This window comes from Mobula birostris, chromosome 16, assembly GCF_030028105.1.
Source record: "Mobula birostris isolate sMobBir1 chromosome 16, sMobBir1.hap1, whole genome shotgun sequence".
Classification (NCBI taxonomy): domain Eukaryota; kingdom Metazoa; phylum Chordata; class Chondrichthyes; order Myliobatiformes; family Myliobatidae; genus Mobula; species Mobula birostris.
The window spans coordinates 79565975-79589287 of NC_092385.1; the positions used below are offsets into that span (position 1 = coordinate 79565975).

The following is a 23313-nucleotide window of genomic DNA, read 5'->3' on the forward strand; positions in this document are numbered from 1 at the left end:
AATTCTCTGCCACAGGAAACAGTTGAGGCCAGTTCATTGAGGGAGTTAGATATGGCCCTTGTGGCTAAAGGGATCAGGGGGTATGGAGGGAAGGCTGGTACAGGGTTCTGAGTTGGATGATCAGCCATGATCATACTGAATGGCGGTGCAGGCTCGAAGGGCCGAATGGCCTACTCCTGCACTTATTTTCTATGTTTCTATGGTCCTGATTTCCAATAGCTGCAGAATCCCTTGTGTTTACATATTTCAAACCAAAATTCTCGCATTCATCAAGGTGTTGCTCAACCATAAAGGTAGATACATTAGGGATATTTAAGGAACTCTCAGATAGAGAGCAATGTAGGAGCAAAGATTAGATTGCTCTTAGAGTGGATTAAAAGATCAGCTCAACATGGTGGACGAAAGGGCTGTAGTGTGTACGTTCTGTGTAACTCACCGACAGGAAGCCTCTCTCACAGAGGGGTATCACACTAACGTCAATTGTATGTACTGTATACCTTCATATTTCTTAACAGTTTCTTTATAAGATCAGTTGGATAAAAATGTTGCTCAAAGTGCACGATATTCAAACTAGTTTAGGGGAAAGGAGGAAAACAGAGGATAATGAATGAGGTTGTGCAAGGTGGCAATGAGTAGCAAATTGCGGCAATATTCAAAACGAGGATTAAAAGCCTCCAGCGGCCTCCGAGTTCTTCAACGTTTCCAGAATGTTGACCAGACGATCCACCTGTGCAATCATAGCCATTCAGAGTGGTAAAGAAGTGAAAGGCTTAGAGGGAAAAGGACCCAAATGGGAAAAACTCGGGTAGGTAATTAGGTTGGCACAGACGACCCGGGCCGAGGAGCCCCTTTCTGTCCTGTACCACTTAATAATATTTCTGAGTAGTGTACTCAATTTACTGCTAAAAACGATGGGTAGGAGATATTAATGCCCAAAAGGAGTGTGGGCTTTAAATCCCGCAGATACAGAGGCACATGTTACTCAGCATATTTTAACCAGTTTTTCCATCTAAATTACCTCCTCTCTCATCTTGTGCTTTTTTTTTAACTTGGCAAATAGTCAGCAGCCCAAGTTCAACGTACAGAATATAGTTAATGGCCTAAAATGCACACAGCAAGGTAAAAGGCACACATAAATCTCTGTGATGCTTTCGTGTAATTGTTGACCCCGTCGTGTTCTGCATCAAACCAGGCCAACAACAGAAGTTTCTGCCGGAACGAAGTGTTATCTCAGAGAAACGCCCCATTACGACTTTTTCTCCCCCTCCCCCTCCCCCTCACTCCCTATTTCCCCGGGTGGAGATAATCAGTTGTGAGAAATCAAATAACAAAATTATCTCCATCGCTGTAGGGCAAAAATAAACAGCCGCTAGGCGCGGTGGCCTGTGCCCGCCCGCAAAACAAAACGGAGAGAGCAGGCACACAAAGTACACGCCGAGTATCACAGAGAATGGAGCGACACACAATCAGCTTGCTTTCTGAACACGGCTACTCACCTTTATCCCCTCGGCAGCCCCAGGACACCACAGGATAGCCACCAGTGCCGCAAAAAGCCAGGAAATGATACCTTCCATTCTTTCAGCATCCGTCAGTCGGAGCGGCTCCGCTGAAGTCAGGGGTGCCGCCGATCCTCGGGATGACAGAGTGCGAGCAGACGGTGGCTGCACACCCCACAGTAATAGCCAGATCCACGGGAACAGCAGCCCGAAGAGACACAACTCTCATCTGCTCCGCTCCCGGCTGCAAGTGTGCATCAAGATGCGAGCTCGGGACCGGTTCGAGGCTCTGACTCTTTTTTTAAAGCGGATACACTTTGCTTCGGAAGGAGAAAGTATATAATCTATAAAGACCCGGGATTAACATTCAAAAGTCTTCCAGAAAACAGGATTTCCTTCTGCCGTATCAGAACGAGACAGATGTTCGGAAATCCGCCCGCTTCAACGCTGGCATTGCAGATAATGTTACAAATTTCGGGGGCAAGTCAGTTTCCCTCCAGGCATTGCACAGTTGTCACCCCGTCCTCTGGTATCTCTGTCAGTGCTGGGTTCTGTCCCGCCGCCGTGACTGTATCCGCACGGGCCGTTTAGAAACGACTGGATTGCATACGACCAACTCACCCACTAGTTTTCCTCAGAGTTGTTCTCCCCTTTTCTTCCCCATCAGACACCCCTCCCCCCCTCAAAATCCAAAAAAATTAACTTCTGTGAGCAAGAAGTCACCAAGTGATATGGCGGGTTTGACCCGTCTTCATGCACGTTTCTGCCTGGCTTTAGATCAGTGGTTAAAAGGCTGCATTCACACCCCTGTAAGACATTCCACCTTCGCTTCCTTGATCAAATCAAAAACAGAGGAAAAGAGCAGCGTTTGTATTTTTGTGCTCTCCTGCAGTAACCGAAGTCTTCGAGTAAAGAAAATAGCATATATTTGCAATTGTTAGCATCTTTTCTTATTGTTTTTCTTTTCTGTCTCAGGAAGTGGTCTATAAATTTGGTTATAAACTTCCCGATCTTTGGGTCCCAAGAGGCGCCTTGCTTTTTGATTGGAATACTCCGGAAAGTTTGAGATAGTTTCGGCTGGACACAGAGTTGCAATACTCTGCTCTCCTCTATACCATGCCTTTGCCGGGTAAAGATTAACGGCGAGTGATTCATTTACTGCCTGAGCGACGAGACCACCACGACAAAATGCTACAAAATCGTTTCAAGCAAATGAAAATAATATAAAAAGGGTTAGGATCAAATGGCTTTCAAAAGCTTCCGGACCCCTTCAGGAAGGTTAATTTCGGTCTTGACTAAATGCCAATCATTCCACTATGTATAACCAGGAAATTATCATGTGAAAGCTATAATTGAACACTTCACTATTGGAGATGACACACTTTTCCCAACTGCATTCCATGACAGGCACTTTCACTCAGTGTCTATTCAATGCACCAGGTGGCAATCTATGCTGCCCAGTCCCTATTCAATTTACAGTGTCGCTATGCCAATTTAATATATCATTCAATGGACTGAATAGCTGTGCCAGTGCTGTCTGTATTCAATTGACTAGGCAGCCGTGCCAATCTCAATCAGATTCAACTAACTAGGTGGGCAGTTTTCCATAAGTTTACAATTTTAAGCATGAAAACCTGCATCAGTTGCATTTCAATTAACTTTTGCTTAGTTGGAAAGATGTTCCTTTGTAACCTCCTGACTTAACACAGAAAACTGTTCAGGCCAATTCCATTCAGATTCCTGGAATTATTATTCTTACATTCCTTTCCTCCCCAAAGGACAAATACATAATCATAAGTCTTCACCCATTTAAGGTGCACTTGTTTGTCTTTCTGAACAAATACATTGACTATAGTTCAGTTGGTGACACTACTTTGGAATTGCTAATGTTGTGCCTTTATGGAAGAAGAACAGTAGGGAGAAATGAGGAAAGCAGAGACTGGTGAGTGGTGGGAAAGTTATTGGAAAATATTCTAAAGGATTTATTTACATTTGGAAAAGCAAGGACTGATTAAAGATAATCTGCATAGTTTTGTGCCTGAGAAATCAATTCAATAATTTGATTTTTTTTTGGAAGAAGTGACCAAGAGGATTGACAAGGTCAGACCAATAGATATCATCTACATTGATTTTAGCAAGGCCTTTGACAAGATCCCACATGGTAGGCATTTTTGGAAAATTGGAACACATAGGATCCATTGCCAGTTAACCAACTAGATACAAAATTTGCTTGGTGGTGCGAAGCATTGGGTAGTAATGGAGGGGTATCTTTTAGATTGGAGGCCTGTGACCAGTGGTATGCTGGGGTGATTGGTGTGAAATCCTCTGTGTTTGTCACATATATTGCATACAAATGGAGATGGCATGATTAGGAAGTTTGTAGACAACACCAGAATGAGTGATGTAATAAAGATAGTTGTCTGGGGTTACAGCTAGGAAATAGTCAATGGAATTGCAGATGGAACTTAAAATCAGACAAGTGAGAAGCACTACATTTGGCGGAAATTAAACCATGTCAGTTTATATGCAGTGATTTGCAGGGACTTGGAAAGTTTTGTTGATTTGAAATACATGGGGTGCAAGCGTATCATTCAGCGAAAATGGGAACACAGATAGACAGGGTTATGGTGAAAGCATATGGCTCACCTGCCTTCGTTGAGTACAAGGGATGAGAGGTTGTGTGACAGTAATAGTGTGTTATTCTGGTCACCCACCACACTACAGGAATCTTGCGGTAAAGCTAGACAGGGTGCAAAATCCGAATCAGGTTTAGTATCACACATATGTCATGAAAATCTTGGATTCCGGGCAGCAGTACATTGCAAGACAGAAAAATACTATGCTTTTAAAATGAATCAATAGACAATGCAAAGGAAGAATGGACCATTCAGAAATCTAATGGCAGATGGAAAGAAGATTCTCCTAAAGTGTTGAGCATGGGTCTTCAGACTCTGTACCCAATCCTTGATGGTAGCAATGAGAAGAGGACATGTCCTAGATGTTGAGGATCCTTAATAATTGATACTGCCTTCCTGAGGCACTTCCTGAAGGTCTGTATCTGTATACACAACAACTTGTAAGATTGTTTGGCGACATACCAAATCTCCCCAAGCTCTTTACGAAGTAGAACTGCTAGCATGCTTTCTTTGTGACTGCATCAATGTGTTGGGCCCAGCACAAATCTTTGGAGATGTTGATATCCAGGAACTTCAAGCTGCTCACTCTTTCTACTGCTGATCCGTCAGTGAGGATCGGTGTGAGTTCTCCTGACATCCCCCTTCCTGAAGTCCACAATAAGATGCTACATGCAATGGAGGGCCTCAGTTATTAAGGAGAGTTTGGATAGGTTGGGAATGTTTTCCCTGGAGTGAAAAAGGATGAAAGGTGCCATGATATGGGTTTACAGATTTACAAGAGGCATAGACTCTATGCAAGTAAAGTCGTCTCTGCTTCCTGAAGAGACTGAGGTCCTTTGGAGTAGGCAGGCCTCTCCTTCATGTGTTCTGCCAGTGTGTAGTTGCCAGTACAATCTTCTATGAGGTGGTGTGCTGGAGCAATGCCATCAACATGGGTGATGCCAACAGGCTCAATACACTCGTTAGAGAGGCTGGCTCTGTTATGGAGTCAAACTGGACACACTGGAGGCTGTGGTGGAACAAAAGACCCTATGGAAAATCCTGGCAATTCTGGACAATGTTTCTCACCCTATGCATGCCATCAGGGTGAGCACTTTCAATGATAGACTAAGGCAACTGGCGCTGCTCCAAAGAGCGCTGTGAGGTCGTTCTTACCCTTAGCCATTAGGCTCCATAATGAGTCAACCTGTAGCCAGGGAAGTGATGATCCCCCCACCCGCCCCACTCTTGTTAGACTGTTTGAGGTAACTTATATTTTATTCTTTTCTCATCCTTGTATATCTGAGTATTTGTATTGCTACCATGACACTGTAATTTCCTTTGAGATCAATGAAGTATCTATGTATCTGTTCCAGTAGAGTAATATTTTGTACTGAGGGTATTTACCCTTTAATTCTGGATCACTTTAAAAATGTTTCCTTAACATCAAAGAATAATTGGTTACATTATTTTAACATCTTGGCGAATAAAGGAAAAATGCTACCTATAAAATCTTTAAATACAAATCAGCTGATGACTGAATACAAATAAAAAGTATATTTTGAATTAACACAATTCACTAAGACATTTAGTAAATGGCAATTTAAACTTAATTTTAATATGGTACTGTGCCTCATTTAGTAAGCAGTGCACATTGCTGGAACCTTCCAGAAGAGCACCTTTTTCTGACGGGTAATATAGATACAATGTTGTAAAAGTGACATTTCAGCAGTTTGCCATAATAAAGAACCCCACCATCCAGGCCATGATCTCTTCTTACTGCTGCCGTTAAGAAAGAGGTGCAGGAGCCTTAGGTCCCACACAACCAGATTCAGAAAAAGTCATTATCCTTCAACTATCAGGCTCTTGAACCAGAGTAGCTAACTTCACTCACCTCAACTCTGAACTGATCCCACACCCTATGGACCATAAAACTCATGTTCTCAGTGTTACTTATTTATTATTAATATTTGTTGTTTTTTTCTGTTAACACAGTCTGTCATCTTTTGCACTTTAGTTGTTTATCAGTCCTTGTGTATAGTTTTTCATTGATCCTATTGTATTTCTTCATTCTACTGTGAATGCCTGCAAGAAAATGAATCTCGGGTAGAGTACTGCAATCGCTCCTGCCACTCACAGACCTCTGGCGCACTGCGAGTGTCTTCCACAGTGAAAGCAGATGCTAAGTACCCCTTTAGGGTCATCTGCTATTTCTTTGTCCCCCATTACCACCTCACCAGCATCATTTTCCAGTGGTCCAATATCAACTCTCACCTCTTTATATAACTGAAAAAACTTCTTTGGTATCTTGCTTTATATTACTGGCGAGTCTACCCTCATATTTCATCTTTTCCCTTCTTATAGTTTTTTTAGTTGCCTTTTTGTTAGATTTTAAAAGCTTCCCAATCATCCATCTTCCCCTCACTTTTGCCACCTTATATGTCCTTTCCTTGGCTTTTCTGCAGTCCTTAACTTCCTTTGTCAGCCACGGTTGCCTACCCCTGCCATTTGAGAACTTCTTCCTCAGTGGGAGATATCTATCCTGTGCCTTCTGAACCACACCTAGAAACTTCAGCTATCTCTACTCTGTTGTCATGAGTATCCCCCTCCAATCCACCTGGGCAGGCTCCTCTCTCATGTCCCTTTATTCCATTGTGATTCTGATACATCTGACTTGTACTTCTCCCTCTCAAATTGCAGTATAAATTCAATCATATTATGATCACTACCTCCTAAGGGTTCCTTTACATTAAGCTCCCTGATAAGATCATGGTTATTACACAACACCCAGTCTAAGGTAGCCTTCCCCAAGTAGGCTCAAGCACAAGCTGCTCTAAAAAGCCATCTCATAGGCAATCAACAAATTCCCTCTCTTGCATCCAACACCAATGTGATTTTCCCAATCCCCTTACATATTGAAGTCCCCAACCCTTACAATTATGTCATTACCCTCATTACATGCCTTTTCCAGCTCCCCTTGCAATCTCAACCCACATCTTGGCTACTATTTGGAGGCATATATATGATTCCCATAATGTTTTTTTATCCTTGCAATTTCTTAACTCCATCCACAAAGATTCAACATTCTCTGACCCTCTGTCGCCTCTTTCTAAAGATGTAATTCCATCTCTTACCAACAGAGCCACACCACTGTCTGTGCCTTCCTGCCTGCCCTTTCAATAAATGGCGGTGCAGTCTCGAAGGGCCGAATGGCCTACTCCTGCACCTATTTTCTATGTTTCTATATATCCTTTAACGTTAAGCTCACAACTATGGCCTTCTTTCAACCACGACTCAGTGATGGCCACAATGTCATACTAATTAATCTCTAATTGCACTATGAGTTCCTCCACTTTATCCCGAATGCTAGGCGCATTTAAATACAGAATCTTCAGTCTTGCATTCTTCACCCTTTTGAATTTTGCCTCTGTGGTACAACATAACTCTGTGCTCTGACTGCATTTATACCCAGTTATTGGTTTGTCCTTCTTTACATTCATGTTACACTCAACATTTCAGGAAAAGCTGCTTCCCGTTCTCCATCAGATTTCTGAATGAACAATGAGCACAGTAACACTACCTCAGTAATTTTGCCTTGCTTTTTGAACAACTTATTTTAGTTAATTTTCTATTTTTATATATACTTCTTATTGTAATTTTTATTATTATGTATTGCAATGTGCTGCTGCACAAAACAACAAATTTCATGACATATGTCAGTGATATTAAATTCTGATTCCGATTCCGATAGCCCCAGAGGTCAGGGTTGAACATGAGTCTGTGTAGCAACAGCTCTACCAGCTGGACCACTGTGCCATCTGCTTATTCTAACTTCATTGGTAGCATTTCACTGGCATATCCAAGGGAAGTAAAAAATATTCACAGCATTAAAGCCACTAGAGAGCAGCAAAGTTCCCTTGTGATATCAAAGAAGACAGAAAATACTTCAATAAAATAAACCAGATTGTCTCTCCCCAGCTTGAACACAACTTCACTGTCCGCTAACAAGAGAGCTGCGCATTGCAGAGTTAAATCATTTCTCCTATTGGCTACAATTAAAATTTGGCAGAGAAAGAATCCTCACTCTTGAGCTCTCATGCTGAAATTTTGTTGAGAAAGAACCAACACCCATATGAAAAATGAGTTTATAGTTTAATTTTTGGATGCAAAGGCACTTCAGTCCAGAAGATTAGGCGCACAATGCTGTTTGTTTTGGCACTACCTGATTGAAAATGTACTTCTCCCCTCAGAATGAAACGTCATTCATATCTTTGAGGACAAAGTAGACCAGCTTGACTGTCCCCCATCCATCACCCTAAACATTCACTCCTTCTACCATTATGCAATGACTACAGTATCTATATCTACAAAATGCACAACCATCACTCACCCAGGCTGCTCAGGAAAAATAAGGGCTTCAAACTGCACGTTCTTCTCTGATTTGCAAATGATCCTGACTTTGAAATATAGTTATTTTTCATTAACACTGGATCCAAAGCCTGCGAGTCATTCCCCTGCAGCCTCATGGGAATTCTTTCACCAAGTACAAGGCAGCAGCACTCCACTACACTCAAAGAAGTAGAGATGGACATTAAAAAAATGGTCGCTAGAGATGCCCAGATCCTGAAAAAATGAATAAGACAAAACAATCTGCACAGGGATGGAATATCTAACAAGGTAAATCATGTATGTATCTTCTATTGTACAGACAACCACAGCCATCAGTCTTTTAATCAACTATAACCCTCCCCCCTCCATTGGTCCCAATTCTCTCTCCTGACCTATTGTCCAGCCACTGATGATACATCCTCAACTCCTTCAGTCTCCATCCTGCAGACACTATCATCCCAGAAACCCTGATTCACTGAAGCACTAACCTTCCCAGTCCCCAAATTTCCATGTACCACCACCATGGCCTGGGAACTCAGCCAGCAGTAAACTTGGTGTCTCTAACCACCAGATGGGCATGAATTCAATCAACATCTCTGGGTTCTTTGGTCAGCCATTGCCAGAGAACAAACTATGATCCTCCCCTTTCATTGTTCCCAATTCTCTCTCTGAAGTCTTTTCCACCCCAGGGCTCATTCCTGAGCACCTGCCTGGTCTAGCACAACAGCATGACCCTGATGTTCCAGCAGATAATCCAAAACACACAACTAATACCTCACCTCCAAAAGTCAAATGGATCTTTGTTCCTCCAACACCTCCATTTGGCTTCTGGTTACCATCGTTGAGAGTTACAGAAACAAGCAGAAAAATATTAGCATACTATACAACATAGCTGCTATGGCATACCTCTCTTCCTAGAGTTATATAAAACAGTACAGCACAGTGTAGGTCCGCAATGTTGTGCTGACCTTTTAACCTATTCCAAATATTACCCTAAGCCTTTCCTCCCACATAGCCCTCCATTTTTGCTGTCATCCATGTAGCTATCGAATATTCACTTTAATGGCCCTGGTGTACTTGCATCTACCACTGGCAGTGCGTTCCATGCACTTACTACTCTCTGGGGAAAAAACGACCCCTGGCCATTCCTCCCCCTCCCCAATTTTCTTCAAATCACCTTAAAAAGTACGTCTTCTGGTATTAGCCATTGCCACCCCGGGAAAAAAGCATTGAATGACTGTCCACCACCTCAATTAAATCTCCTCTCATCTTTCTTTGCTCCAAAGAGAAATGCCCTGGCTCACTGATTCTTTCCTCATAAGACGTGTTCCCTAGTCCTTGTGCAGAACACTCTAAAGGTTAAGATGCAGTTTGAGTCAGTTCAGTTAGTATTCATTTCAGGAGGTCTAAAATACAAGAGCAGGGATGTGATGCTGAGGCTTAATAAGGCACTGGTGAGGCCTCACCTTCAGTACTGTCAACTGTTTTAGGCTCCTTTATCTAAGAAAAGATGTGCTGGCATTGGAAATGGTTCAGAGGAGATTCACAAGGATGATTCCAGGAATGAAAGGGTTATCATATGAGGAACGTTTGATGGCTCTGGGTCTGGACTCGCTGGAATTCAGAAGGATGAGGCGGGATGCCATTGAAACCTTTCAAATGTTGAAAGGCCTAGACAGAGTAGATGTGGAAAGGGTGTTTCCCATGGTGGGGGAGTCTAGGACAAGAGGGCACAGCCTCAGGACAGAGGGACATCTATTTAAAACAGAGATGCGGAGAAATTTCTTCAGCCAGAGGGTGATGAATTTGTTACCACAGGTAGCTGTGGAGGCCAGGTTGTTGGGGGTATTTAAGGCAGAGCCTGATAGGTTCTTGATTGGACATGGCGTTAAAGGTTATGGGGAGAAGGTCGGGGAGAGGGGCTGACGAAGGGAGAAAAGAATCAGCCATAATTGAATGGAGGAGCAGACCCAATGGGCCAAATGGGGTATTTCTGCTCCTGTGTATTATGGTCTGATCCAGGCTGCATCCTGTTAAATCTTCTCTGCATTCTCTTTAAAGTGTCCACATCCTTCCTATAATGAGGCAAACAGAACTGAAATCAATACTTCAAGTGTTGTCCAACCAAAGTTTTTTAGATCTGCAACATTACCTCTAGGCTTTTAAACTCAATTCCTGGCTAACAAAGACCAACCACAAGATCCCTCTGTTCCTCCACACTGATAAGAATGCCATTAACCTTGAACTTTGTCATCAAGCTCAACCTTCCAAAGCATATCACTTCACAGTTTCCAGATTGAACTCCATTTGCCAATTCTTGGCCCAGCTCTGCATCCTGAAAATGTTGCATTGTAACCTCCAGCAACCTTCTACATTCTCCACAATACCACCAACCTTTGTGTCGTCTGCAAACTTACTAACCCACCTTCCACTTCTTCATCCAAGTCATTTACAAGCATCACAAAGATCAGGAGACCAGGACAAATCTCTATGGAACACCAGTGGTCATGACCTCCAGGCAGAATACACTCCATCTACAACCCCCTCTGCCTTCTGTGAACAAGCCATTTCTGAATTCATACAGTCAAGTTTTCCTGGATCCCACTCCTCCTGACTTTCTGAATGAGCCTACCATAAGGAACCATGTTAAACACCTTACTAAAGTGCATACACATCACATCAACCACCATATCTTCAATTTGTTTTGTCTCTTCCTTAAAAAAAATCAATCATGTTCTTGGGGCAAGACCGGTCTCTCACAAAGCCATGCTGGATATCCTTAATCAGACTAAGCTCCTCCGACTGCTTGTAAATCCTGTCTCTAAGAATTCTGTCCAATAATTTTCCCACCACTGATGTAACACTCACTGGTCTGTAATTCCCACATTAGATTTTTGAACAAAAACTCACATTGACGTGGTGGATTATACAGAGTATCTTGAACTGATAGTCCAAGTAGGGAAGGTTTGATGGCTGTGAAATCTTTATCAGTCGTGTATGTTTGTAAACAAGCCAGAATATCTGTGGCATGTAGAGACAAAAGATGGTATCAAGATTCCTTTGGTACTACTGTATATGTCAGTACAGTACTTTAATTATTTCTGTCAATTTAGTACCTGCTTCTGAAGGCTGCTCATATTTAATGCTTGAAGATGAATGACTGAGACCATTGCTTGGTGCTCCAAGGGAGACATTGCTTTGTTTCGAATATTCATTCCTTCTTTGCTTTTAATTAGAAATCAAAAGTAAAGAATCATCTCAGTACGTGTGCAGAGTCACTGTCATAGAGGCTGTGGGCAAAGATTCACATTTTTTCCTCAGCTGCTCTGCTGAAATTTCAGATTCCCAGATAAACAAGTGAAAATTGCAAGCATAATAAACAGAAGCACATAAAAAGCAGGAGTGTGGGCAGCAGAGATCATATCCTGTGAGCCAGCAGCTTCGGCCGGTCACAGCTAAATTGCTCTGTTGGTATTGATAGAATAAAGCTAGTACAATTACTAATGTGCCTGGTAAGCAAAGAATCACAGCTGTCGCTCCATACAGAGAAAACCCGGACACTGGAAAGCCACCAGGGAATATGTATTTTCCCAAAAAAGTGGAGGAAAAATGTATGGATCGAACTAAGCCACCCTCTTTTCAAACGCAAATGTGAGAAAACCTGCAGATGCTGGAAATTCAAGCAACACACACAAAAAGCTGGTGAACGCAGCAGGCCAGGCAGCATCTCTAGGAAGAGGTACAGTCGACGTTTCAGGCCGAGACCCTTCGTCAGGACTAACTGAAAAAAGAGATAGTAAGAGATTTGAAAGTGGGAGGGGGAGGGGGAGATCTGAAATGATAGGAGAAGACAGGAGGGGGAGGGATGGAGCCAAGAGCTGGACAGGTGATTGGCAAAAGGGATACAAGGCTGGAGAAGGGAGAGGATCATGGGACGGGAGGCCTAGGGAGAAAGAAAGGGGGAGGGGAGCGCCAGAGGAAGATGGAGAGCGGGCAAGGAGTTATTGTGAGAGGGAAAGAGAGGGAAAAAAAATAGGGATGAGGTAAGAAGGGGAGGAGGGACATTAACGGAAGTTAGAGAAATCAATGTTCATGCCATCAGGTTGGAGGCTACCCAAATGGAACATAAGGTGTTGTTCCTCCAACCTGAGTGTGGCTTCATCTCGACAGTAGAGGAGGCCATGGATTGACATATTGGAATGAGAATGGGATGTGGAATTAAAATGTGTGTCCACACTCAGGTTGGAGGAACAACACTTTATGTTCTGTCTGGGTAGCCTCCGACCTGATGGCATAAACATTGATTTCTCTAACTTCCGTTAATGCCCTCCTCACTTTCTTACCCCCATCCCTAATTTTTTTTCCTCTCTTTCCCTCTCACAATAACTCCTTGTCTGTTCTCCATCTTCCTCTGGCACTCCCCTCCCCCTTTCTTTCTCCCTAGGCCTCCCGTCCCATGATCCTCTCCCTTCTCCAGCCTTGTATCCCTTTTGCCAATCAATGTTCCAGCTCTTGGCTCCATCCCTCCCCCTCCTGTCTTCTCCTATCATTTTGGATCTCCCCCTCTCCCTCCCACTTTCAAATCTCTTACTATCTCTTCTTTCAATTAGTCCTGACGAAGGGTCTCGGCCCAAAACATCGACTGTACCTCTTCCTAGAGATGCTGCCTGGCCTGCTGCGTTCACCAGCATTTTGTGTGTGTCACTCTCTTTTTAGGTGTTATTTTTAGCATTATCTGTGATTTACTTTGGATTATTAAGATAAAGAAAGTGCCAATCGATACACCTCAATTCATGTTTGTAGAAATGCTAAGTTGTACATAAATATATCAAGGCCCATCAACACCTCCATTCACCAACCCACCTCACCACCACCACTTTATCATTTCCTGTCAGAGTCACCTTACAGTATTACAGTCACTCCTGGGCCTAGCTTCACTTTATGGACATTTATACAATTAATCTATGTACAACTATCAGCTATTTTATGTATTTATATTTTTTATTATTGTGTTCTTTATCTTATTGTGTTTTTTTTTGGGCAGCATCAGATCCGGCGTAACAATATTTCATTTTTCATTATACCTGTGTATTGGAAGTAGCATCTAAACAATCTTGAATTCTGATATTGAATCCTGTATTTAATATGGTGCATTGGTTGTCACAGGCACATTTTAGCATTCGGAATCTAATAATCTGTATATTTCATTACAAGATGTAAGAATATAGAAGTGTGATTGTACATTGGTTAAAAGTCATGGCTGCCTCCTCTGTTATGGGATCAACATGGGTCCAAAAGATACATAGTTTTAATGAGCTACAGATGTTTCATCTAAAGCTGCCTCAAGGCCAGAAAATATCACGTAACAAGTCGTTTCAGATCAAGATCCTGCCCTCTATCATTTTTCTTCAGATCTCTTAAGGATCTCATATGGATTCCATTATATTCTTCAAATTTATCCTCAGACACCATGATAAGGTACTAAATTCATCCGAGATAATCTGTTTACAAATAACATCGTAAAGTAAGCTATACTGCCTGCTAAAACTTACTAAGGTAACAAGAGCTAGCATATTTCTTTGTCAAACAGATAGTTTTATTTTATACTAAAAGCTGACAGAATTAAATGTTTGTCATTACATGGCACTGGAATCAACAGAGACAGGACACAGCAGGTGCTGGAATCTTCAGCAAAAAATAACAAACTGCTGGAGCAACTGAATGGGCTAGACAGCATCTGTAGAGGAAAATGGCTAGTCTAGTTGACGGGTCTCAACTTGAAGCATCAACTGTCCATTTCTCACATGGATACCGCCTAACCTCCCAAATTCATTCAGCAGCTCGTTTTTTCAAACAGCATAAAGTAAGGCCATAAGCCCATAAGGTATAGGAGCAGAAGTAGGCCATTCGGCCCATTGAATCTCCTCCGCGATTCACTCATGGGCTGATCCAATTCTTCCAGTCATCCCCACTCCCCTGTCTTCTCCCTATACCCTTTGATGCCCTGGCTAATCAAGAACCTATCTACCTCTGCCTTAAATACACCCAATGACTTGGCCTCCACAGCTGCTCGTGGCAACAAATTCCACAGATTTTCCACTCTCTGATGAAAGTAATTTCTCCACATCTCTGTTCTAAATGTACATCCTTCAATCCTGAAGTCATGCCCTCTTGTCCTAGACTTCCCTCCCATGGGAAATAACTTTATCATATCTAATCTGTTCAGGCTTTTTACCATTCAAAATGTTTCTCTGAGATCCCCTCCTCATTCCCCTGAATTCCCAGGAATACAGCCCAAGAGCTGCCAGACATTCCTCATATGGTAACCCTTTCATCCTGGAATCATTCGTGTGAATCTTCTCTGAACACTCTCCAATGTCAGTATATCCTTTCTAAAATAAAGAGCCCAAAACTGCACACAACACTCCAAGTGTGGTCTCACGAGTGCCTTATAGAGCCTCAACATCTCATCCCTGTTCTTATATTCTATACCTCTAGAAATGAATGCCAACATTGCATTTGCCTTCTTCACCACCGACTCAACCTGGAGGTTAACCTTTAGGGTATCCTACACAAAGACTCCCAAGTCCCGTTGCATCTCTGAATTTTGGATTCTCTTTCCATTTAAATAATAGTCTGCCCATTTATTTCTTCCACCAAAGTGCATGACCATACACTTTCCCACATTGTATTTCATTTGCCACTTCTTTGCCCATTCCCCTAAACTATCTTAGTCTCTCTGTAGGTTCTCTGTTTCCTTAACACTACCCACTCCTCCAGCTATCTTTGTATCATCGGCAAATTTAGCCACAAATCCATTAATCCCATAGTCCACATCATTGACATACATCGTAAAAAGCAGCGGTCCCAACACCGACCCCTGTGAAACTCCACTGGTAACCGGCAGCAAACCAGAATAGGATCCCTTTATTCCCACTCTCTATTTTCTGCTGATCAGCCAATACTCCACCCATGCTAGTAACTCCCCTGTAATTCCATGGATTCTTATCTCGCTAAGCAGCCTCATGTGCGGCACCTTGTCAAAGGCCTTCTGAAAATCCAAGTACACCACATCTGCTGCATCTCCTTTGCATACCCTGTGTGACGAAAAACCAAGTTATCAGAAGATTGATGGATTGATGCTGATGAGAGAGAGAAGGGAGACAATGGAGAAGCGTTCAAAATGTTAATGAGAGAGGAGAGAGATTAACGGAAAAGAAACACAATTAAGAGTATTGATAGACCGGTTGCTTTGAACCTGAACTGTTTGAAGTTTGATGGACAGGTGATTCCCCAGCAGGGGGATAAAAGGAACAGGTTCGCTAAGGCAAGACACACACCATGAGATAACGAGCCCCTGGAAGAGTGGTGTGCCCCCACAAGTTGGTGAGAGTTTGGAGACCTGGTCGCGGTATCGACCATAGACACACAGTGTGAAAAGGTACGATCAGCGGGAACCTGGTGTGTGTGTCCGCCTTTGCCTGGGTGCCGGGTTCACCGCGGAAGGACGGTCGTATCCGGAACAGAGTGGTCACAGTCGGTAACCACAGAAGACATTAAAAGGGTTCGCCTGAAAGCTAACTGTGAAGAACGAAGGTGTGTGTGAACCAGAATTTGCATATTATCTCTCTCTCCCTCTCTCCAACGGCACAACAGCGATTACTGCAAACTGTACTCAGCTGAACTGAACTCTGCGTCACTTGAGACTGATCATTTTACCGCTAGACTGCGATAGAGCTTGATTGATTCCTATTACCCTAGTTCTGTGTACATGTGTTTTATCATTGCTAACCTGTTGCCTTTATATCCTGACGATTAGAGTACTGTGTTACTTATTTCTTTAGTAAAACTTTCTTAGTTCCAGTAATCCAGACTCCAATTAAGTGGTCCATTTCTGCTGGTTTGGCAACCCAGTTACGGGGTACATAACACCTGCTTGTAACTTCCTCAAGCAATTGCAGTAGGTTTGTCAGGCAGGATTTTCCTTTCAGGAAACCATGCCGGCTTTGGCCTATCTTGTCATCTGTCTCCAGGTACCCTGTAATCTCATCCCGAACAACAACTTCCCAACCACTGATGTCAGGCTAACAAATCTATAGCTTCCTTTCTGCTGCCTCCCACCCTTCTTAAATAGCGGAGTAACATTTGCAATTTTCCTGTCATCCAGTACAATGCCAGAATCTATCTATTCTTGAAAGATCATTGTTAATGCCTCCGCAATCTCTCCAGCTACTTCCTTCAGAACCCGAGGGTGCATTCCATTAGGTACAGGAGATTTATTCACCCTCAGACCATTAAGCTTTCTAGGCACTTTCTCAGTCATAATTTTCACGGCACATACTTCATTTCCCTGACACTCTTGAATGTCCAGTATACCGCAGATGTCTTCCACAGTGAAGACTGATGCAAAATACGCATTCAGTTCGTCTGCCGTCTCTGTGACTCTCATTACAATATCTCCAGTGTCATTTTCCATTGGTCGTATATCTACCCTCGACTCTCTCTTACCCTTTTTATACTTAAAAAAGCTTTCAGTATCTTCTTTGATATTAGTCACCAGCTTCCTTTCATAATTCATCTTTTCCTTCCGAATGACCTTCTGTAAGTTTTTAAAAGCTTGTCAATCCTCTATCTTCCCACTAGCTTTGGTTTCCTTGTAAGCCCTCTCTTTTGCTTTTACTTTGGCTCTGACTTTACTTGTAAGCCATGATAGTGTCCTTCTTTCATTCAAAAATGTCTTCTTTTTGGAATATATCTATCTTGCACTTCCCTCGTTTTTGGCAGAGACTCCAGCCATTGCTGCTCTGCTGTCCTTCCTGCTAGTATCTCTTTCCAGTCAACCTTGGCCAGTTCCCCTCTCATGCCATTGTAATTTCCTTTATTCCACTGAAATACTGACACATTGGAAATTAGTTTCTCCTTCTCAAATTTCAAAGTGAACTCGATCATATTGTGATCACTGTTCCCTAAGAGTTCCTTAAACTTAAAGCTCTTTTATCACCTCCAGATCATTGCACAACACCCAATCCAGCACAGCTGATCCCCTAGTGGGCTCAACAACAAGCTGTTCTGAAAAGCCATCCCTTAGACATTCTACAAATTCTCTCTCTCGGGGTCCAGTACTGGCCTGGTTTTCCCAATCCACTTTCATGTTAAAATCTCCAACGATTATCATGACATTGCCCTTCTGACTGGCCTTTTCTATCTCCTGTTGTAATTTGTAATCCACATCTGGGCTGCTGTTTGGAGGTCTGTATACAACTGCCGTTAGGGTCCTTTTACCCTTGCCATTTCCTAACTCAACCCATAGAGACTCTACACCTTCCAATCCTATGTCATCCCTTTCTAATGATGTAATATTATTTCTTATACACAGAGCCACACTACCCCCTCTGCCTACTAACCTATCTTTCCGATATACCGTATATCCTAGGATGTTCAGCTCCCAATGGCAGCCATCCTTTAGCCAAGTTTCAGAGATGGCCACAATGTCGTACTTGCCAATCTATAGCTGAATTTCAAGATCATCCATTTTATTTATTATGCTGCGTTAATTCAAATATAACACTTTCAGTCCAGTATTTGTTGCTTTCTGTTTTAACTGCACCATGCCTCTATTGCCCTGTAAATCATCCCACTGGCTGTGATTATGCCTCATCTCCTGCCTGTCCTCTCTATCATTCCTGTGGCATGCTATCTTTGATTTATTTCTGTTTCCCCCTTCCTCAGCCCTATCATTCCGGTTCCCATCCCCCTGCTAAGTTATTCTAAACCCTCCCTAACAGCTCTATTAAACTTGCCTGCTGGGATATTGGACCCCTTTGGGTTCAGGTGTAACTCATCCTTTTTGTACAGGTCATATCTTCCCCAGATGAGGCCCCAATGATCCAGAAACCTGAAGCCCTGCCCCCTGCACCAGTCTCTCAGCCTCGCATTAATATTCCTGATCATGCTATTCTTGTGCTCGTTAGCATGTGGCACAGGCAGCAATCCTGACATTACTACCCTGAAGTAGAGTAGTTATATACAGCACTGTAATATGTAAAGTCCAACAAATGTCACTCTCATATTAGCACAGACTCTTTTCTAGATTATGTATTTAAATGAAATTCAGAACAAGTTAGAACATTACCAATAGTACTAAAGTAATATAAAATTGTATGCGTTCCTAATAGTTATCGATGGAGGAATTCATCCAGTGTATGCAACGAACAAAATCAGCACAGATACCTAGTGCAAATAAAGTGCCTACATACAATGTTATTGACGACCGCATCCTTCAAGTCGTTTCTGGCTTCTCCAAACCTGAACGCTTGAAACCGCAGTGAGCAAAACACTTCCGAATTGTCTTATTGCTTATTTCTTGCCAACTATCAGTGACAAGAAACATTGCTTTGGAACACAAGCAGACACAACTGATGCTGTTTTAAAACTGTTCGCTCTAAGCACAGTGTAGCATCTAACAGCTACAAAAGAGCGTATGACTGATGTTAGAACCTGTTCAACAGCAGTCTCATGCTGCAATTAAGCAGCATAGTGGTCCCAACAAACTGAAAGGAATCCCAGCTGTTTTCTTGATTATTTTTTGTTCTTCAAGAACAAAACTAATCAATAGCCCAATTAACCCGAATCGACTGTATTTTACTCTAAGCATTGTTAATATTCCTATTCTATTTATTTCTTTGTTCTACCATGAATGTCTCAAAGGAAATTAATCTCAGGGTAGCACATGTGGCATATATGAACTTTGACAACCAAATTACTTTGAACTTTGAACTAAAGTTGGAGAATTTAGTATTCACTCCAGCGATTTGCAAAGTGTGTTGACAAAGGCTAGATGTTATTCTTCCAAGTTTATGTTGGAGCTCACCATGATAGAGGAGGAGGCTGTAGACAGAGAGGTCAGCATGGGTGTGGGTTTGAGAATTAAACGTGGCATGCAACAGGAAAGATCTGGATCACCCATTGCAGACTGAGCACAAGTACTCCATGAAGCAATCACCCAATTTCTGTTTTGTTTCTCCAACAAAGCTCTGTCATGGATGGTCTAAAGCCCAGCTTCAGAACAAGGTGGTTTGGACATGGGGCTAGCAATCCCATCCTGTAAAAACCCAGAGCTACAGAAACACCAGTAGAAGCTCCAAAGATCTCATCCCTGGGAAAGGAAGGATCTTCGTTGAGAAGACATAGAAGATAGGCGACACCTAAAGGCAATTTGAAAGATTGGCCAAGGCCAGAGCAATCTGATGAACTGCTTTCAGCAGTAGGGGTGATGGGGCTAGACGTTCTCCAAGAAGGAGGAGGTTATATTGTGGACATAAATGCAGTTGACCACATTGGAAGGAGTGGAAGGGAATTGCTACTTGACATGGAATGATTGTGTGGGGCCCTGTATGGTGGGAAGGGGACAGCCTAATGCACAGTTGTTGCATCTCCTTCTGTTGCACAGGAAGGTGGTGGGGGGGGAATCAACCAAAGATCTACAACAATCTCTTTCCCCTAATGCTGCTGGCTTATCTGAATTCTTCCAGAATCAAGTAGAATTCAGAGTGAGAATGGGAAGTAGAACTGTGTGTGGTCTCTCAGTAGGGCTTCCTGTATATCGGTGACACCCAGCATAGATTGGGAGAGTGCTTCGCCGAACACCTACGCTCTATCCACCAGAAAAAGCTGGATGTCAGGGTGGCCACACACTTCAATTCCACTTCCCATTCCCATTCCAACATGTCAGTCCATGGCCTCCTCTACTGCCACAACGAGGCTACGCTCAGATTGGAGGAGCAACACCTTATATTTCATCTGGGCAGCCTCCGACATTGATTTTTTGAACTTCTGGCAATTGTCCTCCACCCTTCACCATTCCCATTCCTGTTTCCCTCTCTCACTTCATCTCCTTACCTGCCCATCACCTCCCTCTGGTGCTCCACCCTGTTCCCTATCTTCCATGGCCATCTGTCCTCTCCTATCAGATTCCCCCTTCTCCAGCCCTTTATCTCTTTCACTAATCCACTTCCCAGCTGTTTCCTTCACCCCTCCCCTCTCTCAGTTTCACCTATCATCTACCACTGTGTAACTTTTTACTCCCCACCCCCTGTTTCTTGCTCTAACTTCTCATCCTTTGTTCCCAGTCCTGATGAAGGGTCTCAGCCCAAAAATTGACTGTTTACTCTTTTCTATAGATGCTGCCTGACCTGATGAGGTTCCTCCAGTATTTTGTGTGTGTTTCTCCTCAAACATTGACTCTTACATTTCTGGAATAATTCTCATGAACCTCCACTGTACCCTCTCCAATGTCAGTGCATCACTTCTTAGATAAGGGACCCGGAACTGCTCTCAGTACTCGTGTGTGGCCTGACCAGTGCCTCAGCATTCCACCCTTGCTTTTAGATTCTCATCTCCTCAAAATGAACGCTAACATTGCATTTGCCTTCCTTACTACCGACTCAGTTTGCAAGTTAGGAAGGAGAGTAGTTAGGTGGACAGAATGAGTGGCATTTACACAGTTGGCAGAGTTAGATTTAGGTGTAAGAAGAGAAGTGCCAGTTGGATGTTAGTAGATTGGGCAGGTGGAGGAATCCAAGCTGGAAATAAAGCAAAGTAGTGAAACAGGAATGAAGTGATGGATGCGTGAAAGAAAGGTCACAGGAAGCCTGCTGGTAATGTCTGTACTACTGAAAGCAGGCATGTGATTTGCCTGTGCCCTGTACTACAGATGAACCATTTAAAATAATACAAGTGATTGGAAATAAAAGTTCAAAGTAAATTTAATATCAAAATACATATATGTCACCATATATAGAACTTTGAGATTCATTTTCTTGTGGATAATCATAGTAAATAGAAGAAAGACAACAGAAGCAATGAAATACCACACCAGCAGTTTGGACAAACAACCAAAGTGCAAAAGGCAATACATGCACAATATCTTGTATGCAAACTCCCATAAGGAAGATTGATTTAGTACAAGATACAATGATCCAGATTTGAGGAAAAAATGCTGGCCTGAATGGACTAAGACGGCAATGCTATAACCATTCTGATATTTACAAGTACGCACAGCAGGCAGGACCAAATATTTATTTCCACTTGGCAGTTTTTTATTACATAACTGTTATTTGTTCATAAAAAGAAATTACTTAACTTTGTTTTGTTGTGTTTTTCAGGAAATATTTCAGAATCCCCTGGTCATCTGAATTATACGGTACAAGTAATTTAGAACCATAGAAACATAGAAAACCTACAGCACAATACAGGCCCTTTGGCCCACAAAGTTGTGCTAAACTTGTCCTTACCTTAGAAATTACCTAGGGTTACCCATAGCCCTCTATTTTTCTAAGCTCCATGTACCTGTCCAAGAGTCTCTTAAAAGACCCTATTGTTTCCTCTCCACCGTCGCTACCATCCTATTCCATGCACTCACCACTCTCTGCGTAAAATACTTACCTACTTCCAAGCACCTTAAAACTGTGCCCTTTCATGCTAGCCATTTCAGCCCTGGGAACAAGCCTCTGACTATCCACATGATCAATGCCTCTCATCATCTTGTACACCTCTATCAGGTCACCTCTCATCCTCCATCGCTCCAAGGAGAAAAGGCCAAGTTCACTCAACCTATTCTCATAAGGCATGCTCTCCAATCCAGGCAACGTCCTTGTAAATCTCCTCTGCACCCTTTCTATGGTCTTCATATCCTTCCTGTAGTGAGGCGACCAGAAATGAGCAAGTACTACCTCTTGGCTCCTAAACTCAATCCCACAATTGATGAAGGCCAATGCACCGTATGCCTTCTTAACCACAGAGTCAACCTGCGCAGTAGCTCTGAGTGTCTTATGGACTCGGACCCCAAGATCCCTCTGATCCTCCACACTGCTAAGAGTCTTACCATTAATACTATATTCTGCCATCATATTTGACCTACCAAAATGAACCACCTCACACTTATCTGGGTTGAACTCTATCTGCCACTTCTCAGCCCAGTTTTGCATCCTATCAATGTCCCGCTGTAACCTCTGACAGCCCTCCACACTATCCACAACACCCCCAACTTTTGTGTCATCAGCAAATTTACTAACCCATCCCTCCACTTCCTCATCCAGGTCATTTATAAAAATCATGAAGAGTAGGTTTCCCAGAACAGATCCACGAGGCACGCCACAGGTCACCGACCTCCATGCAGCATTTGACCCATCTACAACCACTCTTTGCCTTCTGTGAGCAAGCCAGTTCTGGATCCACAAAGCAATGTCCCCTTGGATCCCATGCCTCCTTACTTTCTCAATAAGCCTTGCATGGGGAACCTTATCAAATGCCTTGCTGAAATCTATATACACTACATCTACTGCTCTACCTTCATCAATGTGTTTAGTCACATTCTCAAAGGCACGACCTGCCTTTGACAAAGCCATGCTGACTATTCCTAATCATATTATGCCTCTCCAAATGACTGCAGTTTCATATTTCAGTCTGATCATTACTGTGATCCATTACAGCATTTTATTTAAATAGTTACCAATAATAATTGTTTCAAAAAACAGTACCATAACAGTGTAAATTACCTTAGAATATATCACCCAATTACATTTCAGCAACTCATCCAAGCATCATCACCAACACACTGCATACAGCAATCATTCGCACATTTCCAGAAAGATGTGCTTAGCAAGGAACGAGTGGAAAAACTAACTTCTCCTGGAAAATTATTTTGTCATCTATTGCCTAAACATCTAAGGGCACATGCTGTTAAAAATCATGAATGATGGAGAACTTATCAAGGTGGTAGGGCAGTCAGAGTTCAATGGAAGGAGCATTTTAAG

The 23313-nt window shown here is 42.7% G+C and overlaps 1 protein-coding gene across 2 annotated transcripts in view; it reads right to left on the bottom strand.

Annotated features, from left to right (window-relative positions):
* Window positions 1–2142, bottom strand: part of stab1 (stabilin 1) — a 341714-nt gene extending 339572 nt beyond the window's left edge. For both annotated transcript variants that reach the window (XM_072280942.1, XM_072280940.1), the window contains exon 1: window positions 1497–2142. In XM_072280942.1, coding sequence (XP_072137043.1) covers window positions 1497–1574 — 78 coding nt within the window. In that variant the 5' untranslated portion in view covers window positions 1575–2142. The remainder of the gene's footprint in view (window positions 1–1496) is intronic.
* Between the last annotated feature and the right edge of the window lie 21171 nt (window positions 2143–23313).